Source organism: Chaetura pelagica, unplaced genomic scaffold, assembly GCF_000747805.2.
Source record: "Chaetura pelagica isolate M959 unplaced genomic scaffold, ChaPel_1.0 scaffold186, whole genome shotgun sequence".
Classification (NCBI taxonomy): domain Eukaryota; kingdom Metazoa; phylum Chordata; class Aves; order Apodiformes; family Apodidae; genus Chaetura; species Chaetura pelagica.
The window spans coordinates 74,788-84,096 of NW_009953720.1; the positions used below are offsets into that span (position 1 = coordinate 74,788).

At 41.7% G+C, this 9,309-nt stretch overlaps 1 protein-coding gene across 1 annotated transcript in view; it reads right to left on the reverse strand.

Moving 5' to 3' along the window:
• The window catches only part of LOC104391220 (spindlin-Z), a 44,954-nt gene extending 42,828 nt beyond the window's left edge, over window positions 1–2,126 (reverse strand). The window contains exon 1 of the mRNA XM_010000456.1: window positions 2,075–2,126. Within this exon, the coding sequence (XP_009998758.1) occupies window positions 2,075–2,126 (52 nt within the window). The remainder of the gene's footprint in view (window positions 1–2,074) is intronic.
• Between the last annotated feature and the right edge of the window lie 7,183 nt (window positions 2,127–9,309).

Below are 9,309 nucleotides of genomic sequence, written 5' to 3' on the forward strand. Positions count from 1 at the left end.
AATATATATTATTTTTAAAATAAAATAGTAAGGAAAGAGGCTTCAGTACAAACAGTAGCTTGCACTGGTTGCCCAGACCCTTCTCCTGGATATAAGGGAAGTACCTGCACAAAGTATACGCAGATTGATCTGTTATGTCAGGTGGCCAAGTTGAAGGAAACAGTTAAAAGGCTGCATAATATTAGAGGAACCAAGTCTGAGATAGGCAGCTGGTTTTAGAACGATGTTATGGTAACAGACAACACTGAGAATGAGCCACTTTGGACCCTGGCAACCTGCAAAACCGGGACTCTGCCACAGTCTCTATCCTCTAGTATTATGACCATGAACAACTATAGACACCCCTGAGCAAGGTCCACAAGGAGCAACTGTACCAGCAGCACTCAATGGGTATCGCAAAAGGAAATGTATGCTCATAGTGGGTGACTCTGTTAAAAGGTACTGAGTTGTCCATCTGCCAGCAGGAAGGGACAACTCTCCACCGGAACATCACTCCACTGGGACACCGGCAGAGCCCTGTGTCATCTGCCAATTTGCGGAGAATTGTCCCGGCATAGAGTTGTCCCAGCGGAGAGATGTCCTAGCAAAGAGATGTCCTGGTGGAGAGTTGGCTGCAGAGAGTTGTCCTAGACTCCCTGACAAGGAGTCACAGGAAGTATGTTGCCTTCCAGGAGCAGTTCAGGACATTACTGAGCAGGTACCTCAACGTCTTAAGAGCACGGATTACTATCTGCTGTGTCCAGTTTTGGAGCCCCTACCACAGGAATGACATAGAGCTCTTGGAGCGAGTCCAGAGGAGAGCCATGAAGATGATCAGGGTGCTGAAGCACCTCTACTATGAAGACAGGCTGAGAGAGTTGGGGCTGTTCAACCTAGAGAAGGCTCTGGGGAGACTTTCAGAAGTGTGGCCAGCAGGTCAAGGGAGGTGATTCTCCCCTTTGAACACTTCCAGGGAAGGGGCACCCACAACTTCCCTAAGCAACCCGTTCTAGTGTCTTACCACCCTCATAATGAACAATTCCTTGCTAATGTCTAACCTAAATCTACCCTCTTCCAGTTTAAAACCATTACCCCTCATCCTATCGCTGCATGCCCTTATTAAAAGTCCCTCTCCAGAGTCCTGCACACTAGTCTTAACAGAATGCACAGCTAAAGCAGTCTGGCTTAGTTTATACAAGACCAAATACCAGCATACAGAATAATTTTTGACTGGTAGCTTGTTTTTTTATTGTGTCATTGCTGATAAACCTTACTACAGAGTCCACAAGATTTACTGAGATTCTATCAAGCTGCAAAACTTTGAATTAGCCTAACAGGTCATAAAAGGCTAAATGGCTACTCATATTTTGAATTTCTTCAGATAAAGAATTCTTTAAAATATTTTGATTAAATATTTAAATTTATAAAACTCACAACATAGCCATAATCTCTGTATATATTTAGAAAAATCTTTCACAATTACTATCTGATCAATTCCTATAAAATCATTAAATTTTTACAGCAAGTTATAAATATATGGTGAATACATTACTGCTTATTTTCCAGCACTTCTGAGATGAGCAAAAGAGAAATTTTCCCCTTAAAGTGTATGGTATGGAATATTCCTTTGGTCATTTGGGGTAAGGTGTCTCAGCTCTGTCCCCTGTCAACTTCTTGTGTACTCCCAGTCTACTTGCTGCAGGGGGGCAGCATGAGAAAGAGAGAAGGCCTTGACACTGTATAAGCACTGTTCAGTGATAACTAAAACATCAGTGTATTATCAACATAGTTTTCAGCACAATTAAAATCCAAAATACAGCACCATGTAAGCTACTATAAATTTAACTCAGTTGCAGCAAAAAACAGTACAACTTCTTATATGTGTCTGTACAGTTTAATTCAATTTATGTATATAATTTTACTTCCATAGTTTCTATATTTAAAGCAATAATTCTTAACTTAAAAACAACACCTCCCCCAGCAAACAGTTCCAGCTTCATAAAGTCATGAGTGCATAAAAGTATCCATAAAATAAGGACATGTTTTAATCCACTAAATCCAACAAACAAACCCCCCAAATTCAGTAACACCTCACCTGCATCAGCTCTGGACCGCTGACCTGGCGATTTTCCAAATGGGGTCTTCATTCATCTGTGTTTAAGTGAGCAGCAAAGCTGCTAGACTAGGGTGAAAATCTGTTTCTCCCCAACTCCCAAAATATCTTCTTACTTTCGTAATACAACTGCTATTTATTAATCCACCATCCAATCATCAATTTGTTCTTCCTCAAATATAGGAGAAGCACTTTCAGTTATATCACTCTGAAAAACAAACCAGAAAGTATAGCCTGATTTAAGACCTGGTTAAAATAAACATTGAAGTGAATAAAAATATTTTTTCTTTCATGCTCAATGAGAAATCTCTTCATATTATGTTATTCTGGATGCATTCAGTAAACAGAGGGCAGGTAGGCAAGAAGACAGGCAAATATTAAGGCTTGTACTTTTCCTCATATTCTCAATGCAAGTTGTATATCAGATCAAAGTCATCCACAGACAGACACACATAGAAAAACCTCATTATAAAAACCTCAAAACTTTGCTTAGTATAGTGAAGAATGACTACTATTTTTAAAACCCTGCTTGAAAGTAGAAGAAACTGCACTACCTTCACCAGAGGTAAAGCACAAACCACCAACTTCCATTTGTTATAAAACAAATCAAAATGCTTCACACTCACATATCAGAAATCCTTCTCTATAGATACGTTAAAAAAACTGTAGAAAAAAATATTGAAACTTAAAAGGTAAAACCCCACAGATTCTATTGCAAAACTCAAACTAACAATTTGTTAAGTCATTAGTTTAGAGAAGATTTGCATAAGACAATGCTTTAAAGCCTTTTCCAAGATTTCAGTTATAGACACTTGTTATCACCTACAATTTTGAAGAATTACAGATCAACTATTTCAGATTAATGATTCTGGACAGCAAATATTTCTTCTAATTAGTTAATTCATTTCAATGCTGCACAGGGCTAAAACAACAGGTTAGATCAGCTCATCCTTTTAGTCTTGTTTTGCTGTAGGTTATTAATTGAAATAAGTAAAATTTTGGGAAAATCACATAAGAGAAGAAAGAGACATGGAGAAAAAAAACAGCTTACATAGCACTAAGACAGTGAGAATTGGAGAAAAACACATCCCTAGTAGTCAACAACCTATTCTTGAGAAACAGTCCTGCAAGATGGACAAAAGGGATGGAAAGGAGTACTCCCCACAACTTATTTTGAAAGCCTTGAACAAAAGGAAGAAAACACTGACTAATTGGATCCATTGTATTGACATACCATTAATATATTAATGTGCCATTAGCATACTAAAACACCCACCCATAGGCTAGAGGGACCCCTGGTAAAAAAAATGCCCCCTACACTTTTGAGCACATTGTAAAATTTTTAAGCACTGTCACTTTAAATGGAAGCAAAAAACTAGCCAATCAATCATGTATACAGGTGATAGAATATAATTAAAGTAATTTTACATGTTCCTGTGCATAAAAGCAATCCCTGTGTTTCGAGGAGCTGAACTTGCTTTGTGGAATACCACCTGGCTCCCTTTTCTGTGCAGAACTGGATATTAAAGCAAATATCTGGACTCTGTGTACAGACTGGTTTCTTGCACATGGGGTGACAGACACCCCCCCCCTGCTTTCAGGATAACAGTTTTGGTGACCCAGATGGGCTTGCCTTACAGTCCTACCCAGGTTGTCTTGCCTCTCCATGGTGGACTGGACCACTTGGGGCTCCAGTGAACACCAATTTGTTGATCGAGGAACTCCAGCAGATCCTCTCCAGCATCAGGTGGTAACTGACTCAAAGGTGCAACGTTATAAAAGAGATATTTGCGGGAGGGGGGGAAGGTAGAACATGCACTGTAAGTAGTTGGTTTATTGGTGCCATCTCCACTTAAGTTGCAAAAGTTCGCAGCAGTAGCTTAAAACTTAGTTGGTTATCTGGGGAAGTTTCACACATAGATGCGTGGCAAGGCAAGGGAGGTATTTGTCTCTGCCAGAGCTGAGTGTTTGAAACAGTGGTAATCCTTTTACGGTTACAGTATGGGCATGTAAACTTCCAGTGAGATACCTCCTGACTCTCCTCTCGGATGCATCCTTAAAAATTGGAAAATATTTGGGAACATTCTAATGACAAAAGAGAAAATGGAACTGTATTGTAATCATTGGTGGCTAAATAATAAGCATGAATATGGGGAAATGTGGCCACAAAATGGATCCCTGAATCATTGCACTATATTCCAATTGATGTTGTGTTCCTGTAGCATGGATAAGTGGGATGAAGTAGCGTATGTGGATGCTTTTATGAATCTCCATGGGAGGCCAGAAATTCAAAAGAAGTGTGATATTAAGGAGGATGTTGTTACATATGCAGAATCAAAACAAAGTTGTAAGTTGGGATGAGGATGTAGATGTGCAACTGTTGGTACCCTCCATTTTACCCTGGAAATGCACCACCTGTGTACTGGGGAAGCAAAAGGGGGATGAGTGGGGGATTGGAGAACTCTGTGCAGTTACATATACCTCAGGAGGTGGTGTGGGTGTCCCTCTCTGCTGGGCAGCTCTCCAGCCACTCCTCCCCAAGCATGTAGTGCTGCCGGGGCTTGTTGTGGTCAAAGTGCAGGACCTGACATTTGGTCAATTGTGTGTGTGAATGATAGAATAATGTTAGAGGTAAAGTTCTTTTGCATGTTTTTGGGTATAAAAAGCACTTGTGTTTCCAGAAACTGAGCTTGCTTTGTGGAATACTACCCTGCTCCCTTTTCTGAGCAGTACTGGATATTAAAGCAAATGTTTTGACTCTCTGTGTGGATTGGCTTCTTGCACAGCACGTGATGCACCCCGCTTTCGGGACAGCAATATAAAGATGGAGAAAGACTTAACCAAGGTCTATAGTGACAGAACAAGGGATAATGGTTTTAAACTGAAAGGGGACAAATTTAGATAAGATATAAGGAAGAAATATTTTAAGATGTGGGTGGTGAGACACTGGAATAGGTTGCCTAGAGATTTCCCATCACCAGAATTGTTCAAGGTCAAGTTGGGCAGGGCTTTGAGCAATCCGATCTAGTGAAAGATGTCCCTGCCCATGATAGGGGAATTTGAACTAGATAATCTTTAAAGGTCCCCTCCAACCCCAACCATTTTATGATTTTTGACAAAATCATCCTAGTACTGACTACAAGCCTATTGGCCATAATACACATTTGTATTTTGCATTGTCTGAATACATAATTGTCTCAAGGAAATGTAAACTCCTTTAAAATACATCTCAGCTTAAACTGTGTAGCACTTCACATCCTCTGAAACTGTAACAGGAGTTCACTGAACAGTGAATATTTTTCTCTCCTATTGAAACAAAATTCAGAGCTTCCAAACCCCCTTGCTTTCTAACACTCCTCACTGAAGTAGGAGACAAGGTGTGGCTTGGTAAGGATTCCAAAATAAAAACCCAATAACAACAAGCTGTTATTGAGCAGGCATTCTTTATTGGCAGTGCTGGGGATATCTCCACCATAAGTCCTCCAATGAGTTAGCAAAACACCCCAACTAATATACATCAAAACCATTCATATTCAGTTTTATGCCAATAAGTTCCTAGAATTCTTTTACATAGTTGTGGAGAACTGGCCTTCAAAAAAAAAAAAAGTCTCTCACTGAAATTGACTTTAATAGAGAGGTGCAACAGAAAAAATAAAAATAAAAAAATAAAAATAAAGGAGAAGCAGAGTAGGGGCCAGGGCTGGGACTTCATCACGCACCCTTGCAGATCATTACGATGCTCATTGTCCGCTGCTGCTGGTACAAAGGAGAGAGAAGAAAAGAAGACAAAAGAGAGAGAAGGGAAACCAAATAAAAGGAGCTGAGCTGAAAGCTGAATCATTGCACTATATTCCAATTGATGTTGTGTTCCTGTAGCATGGATAAGTGGGATGAAGTAGCGTATGTGGATGCTTTTATGAATCTCCATGGGAGGCCAGAAATTCAAAAGAAGTGTGATATTAAGGAGGATGTTGTTACATATGCAGAATCAAAACAAAGTTGTAAGTTGGGATGAGGATGTAGATGTGCAACTGTTGGTACCCTCCATTTTACCCTGGAAATGCACCACCTGTGTACTGGTGATATGCAGAATCAAACTTCATAACCTCAGGAAGATGATAAAGTAGGTATGTTTATTGTAGCACCAGGTGCAAGGAGGATCGCTTCTCCTAACTTGCACAGCCTGCATCAGTAAAGGTCCATTTTTATCTAGCAGTTACATGCATATTCATGAGGTCATAGTACATATTCATTATATTCTTAGAATATGCATTACTTATGCTAATTATATCCAAACATAAATTTACAAAAAGTGTCCCCCTAATTCCGCATGTGCACTGCCATCTGGTGGTTGTGGGCCGGGGTCTTTGGGATGAAGGCTCGAAGTCTTCCTCACAGATTAGCTGAGCTGGTAACCTCAAGAGGCCTACAGCTGGATTCTGCTTAGCCAAGGAGAACTTTTACACCATAGATAAGAGACTCCTACTCCCCTTATCTAAGGAATGTAGCACATTTCAGTCTTCTGTTTTCTGCTAAAAAATCTTAACCCTTATTTACCCAGTTCACTGGGGAAGCAAAGGTGGGACGAGTAGGGGATTGGAGAATGTGGATTTCAGTCCCATAGCCAGGAGAATGAGGGGACAGCACATCCTGCTATTCAAGCATCTCTAAGACAAGCAGTCGGGATGAAGGGACAACTTGTTTATCTACATGTCCCTTTTACAGCGTTGGACTTGTCAAACTGGAAAAAATCTATGGGGACGTATCAATGAAATCCAGAGGGAATACATGGGCTACTCAAAACAATAATGATGACACAAAACCCCACCTGGTGGGATATCCAGGCACATTTAGAAACTCTCCTCACTACTGAGAAAAAGCAAGTAAGTTTTGGAGAAAGTTAAAGAAGAATGGAAGCACAAATATGCACAAGATCACATTAATGGGGCTATGCCAAGGGAGGACCCGGAATGGGATCCAAACTCTGGGAGAGAGCTGGAAAGACTTAAGCGATGAAGGGGATGAAATGATAGATTTTCTACTAGATAGCAGAGTTAAACATTCAGTAATCACTAGTTGTAAGGGACCTTTAAGTAAAATTACAGTACTGATTGTCAGGGCAACTGGAAAGCCAGTGAGTTTTAAAGCAGTTCCTGAAACCAATGGAGTGCGCAATTGGAAGCAAGACATTAATTTCTCTATATGCCAGAATGTCCCTTGGACGTGATTTGTTGTGCAAACTGAATGCTCAAGTAACCTTTCCTGAGAACTCTGTGCAGTTACATATACCCCAGGAGGTGGCCTGCTAACTGAGGCACCCTTTACTGAGGAACCTGAAGATGACATTCCAGACATGAGGCAGTGATAAGATGTGGTGCTTCCTCTGGTATTGGCTTTTGAAGAACTAGGAAGAGCAAAGAATGTGACATCTGTCAAGATAGAATCTGGAGCTCGTCAAGTAAGAAAGAAACAGTATCCTATAAAAATAGAAGCATGAAAAGGGTTGGAAACATTAAGTGACACCTTTTTAAAAATAGGCTGTTAAAAGAATGCCAATCTGAGTTTAACATCCATATATTCATAGAGTCATAGAATAGTTTTGAGTTGGAAGGGACCTTAAATATCATCTAGTTCCAGCCCCCCTGCACAGGCAGGGACACCTCCCATTAGATCTGGTTGTTCAGGACCCCATTCAACCTGGTCTTGAAGACTTCCAGTTAGGGGGCATCCACAGCTTCCCTGGGCAACCTGTTCCAGTGTCTCACTACCCTCGCACTAAAGGATATCCTCCTAATGTCTCACCTAAATCTCCCCCCTTCCAGTTTTGATTAATTCCCCTTGTCCTCTCACTACAAGCCCTTGAAAAAAGTCCCTCCCCAGCTTTCCTGTAGGCCCTTTCAGGCATTGGAAGACCACTATAAGGTCTCCCCAGAGCCTTCTCTTCTCCAGGCTGAACAGCCCCAACTGTCTCAGCCTGTCTTCATAGGTTCCATGTCCTTCTTATGTTGGGAGCTTCAGAACTGTACACCGTACTCCAGGTGGGGTTTCACTAGAGCCGAGTAAATGGGGAAAATAACCTCCCTCGACCTACTGGCTACGCTTCTTTTGATGCAGCCCAAAACACAGTTGACTTTCTGGGCTGCAAGTGCACATTGCCAGCTCATGTTGAGCTTCTCATCCATCATCACTCCCAAGTCCTTCTCCTCTGCACTGTTTTCGATCCATTCTCCATCCAGCCTGTATTTGTGCTTGGGATTGCCCTGACTCAGGTGCAGGACCTTGCACCTGGCCTGGTTGAAATTCATGCAGTTTGCACAAGCCCACTTCTCAAGCCTGTCAAGGTCCCTCTGGATGGCATCTCTTCCCTCCAGAGTGTCATCCTTTGTCGGTGACGTGGACAGTGGCACTGAGTGCACCCTCAGCAAGTTTGCCAGTGACACCAAACACCGACAAAGATGTTAAACAGCACTGGTCCAAGTACCGACCCTAGGTGAACACCACTCATCACAGGTCTCCATCTGAACATAGAGATGTTGATCACCATTCTTTGAGTGTAATCATCCAGCCAGTTCCTTACCCAATGAGTGGTCGAATCCATTTTGTTCCAGTTTTGAAACCAGGATGTTGTGTGGGACAGCGTCAAAAGCTTTGCACAGGTCCAGGTCAATGACGTGGGTTGCTCACATTTTGTCCACTGATGCCATGACCCCATTGTAGAAGGCCACCAAATTAGTCAGGCAGGATTTGCACTTTGTGAAGCCATATTGGCTGTCACCAATCACCCCTTTGTTTTCCACATGCTTTAGCAGAGCTTTCAGGAGGATCTGCTCCATGATCTTGCCGGACACCACAGAGGTACTGACTGGCCTGTAGTTCCCTGGGTCTTCCTTTTTTCCCTTCTTGAAAATGGGAGTTATGTTTCCCCTTTTCCAGTCAGTAGGAATGTTGCCAGACTGCCAAGACTTTTCAAACATGACAGACAGAGGCTTTGCAGCTTCATCAGTCAGATCCTTCAGGAGTTGTAGATGAATCCCGTCAGGTCCCATGGACTTGTGCACCTTCAGGTCCTTCAGATGGTCACGAACCTGCTCTTCTCCTACAGTGGGGAGATCATTTTTTCATAGTCCATGCCTTTGCCTTTTCTAACTTGGATGGTGTGACCAGAGCCTTATATTACCAGTAAAGAAACCTCGGTCTCAGGAATATAGGTTGGTTCA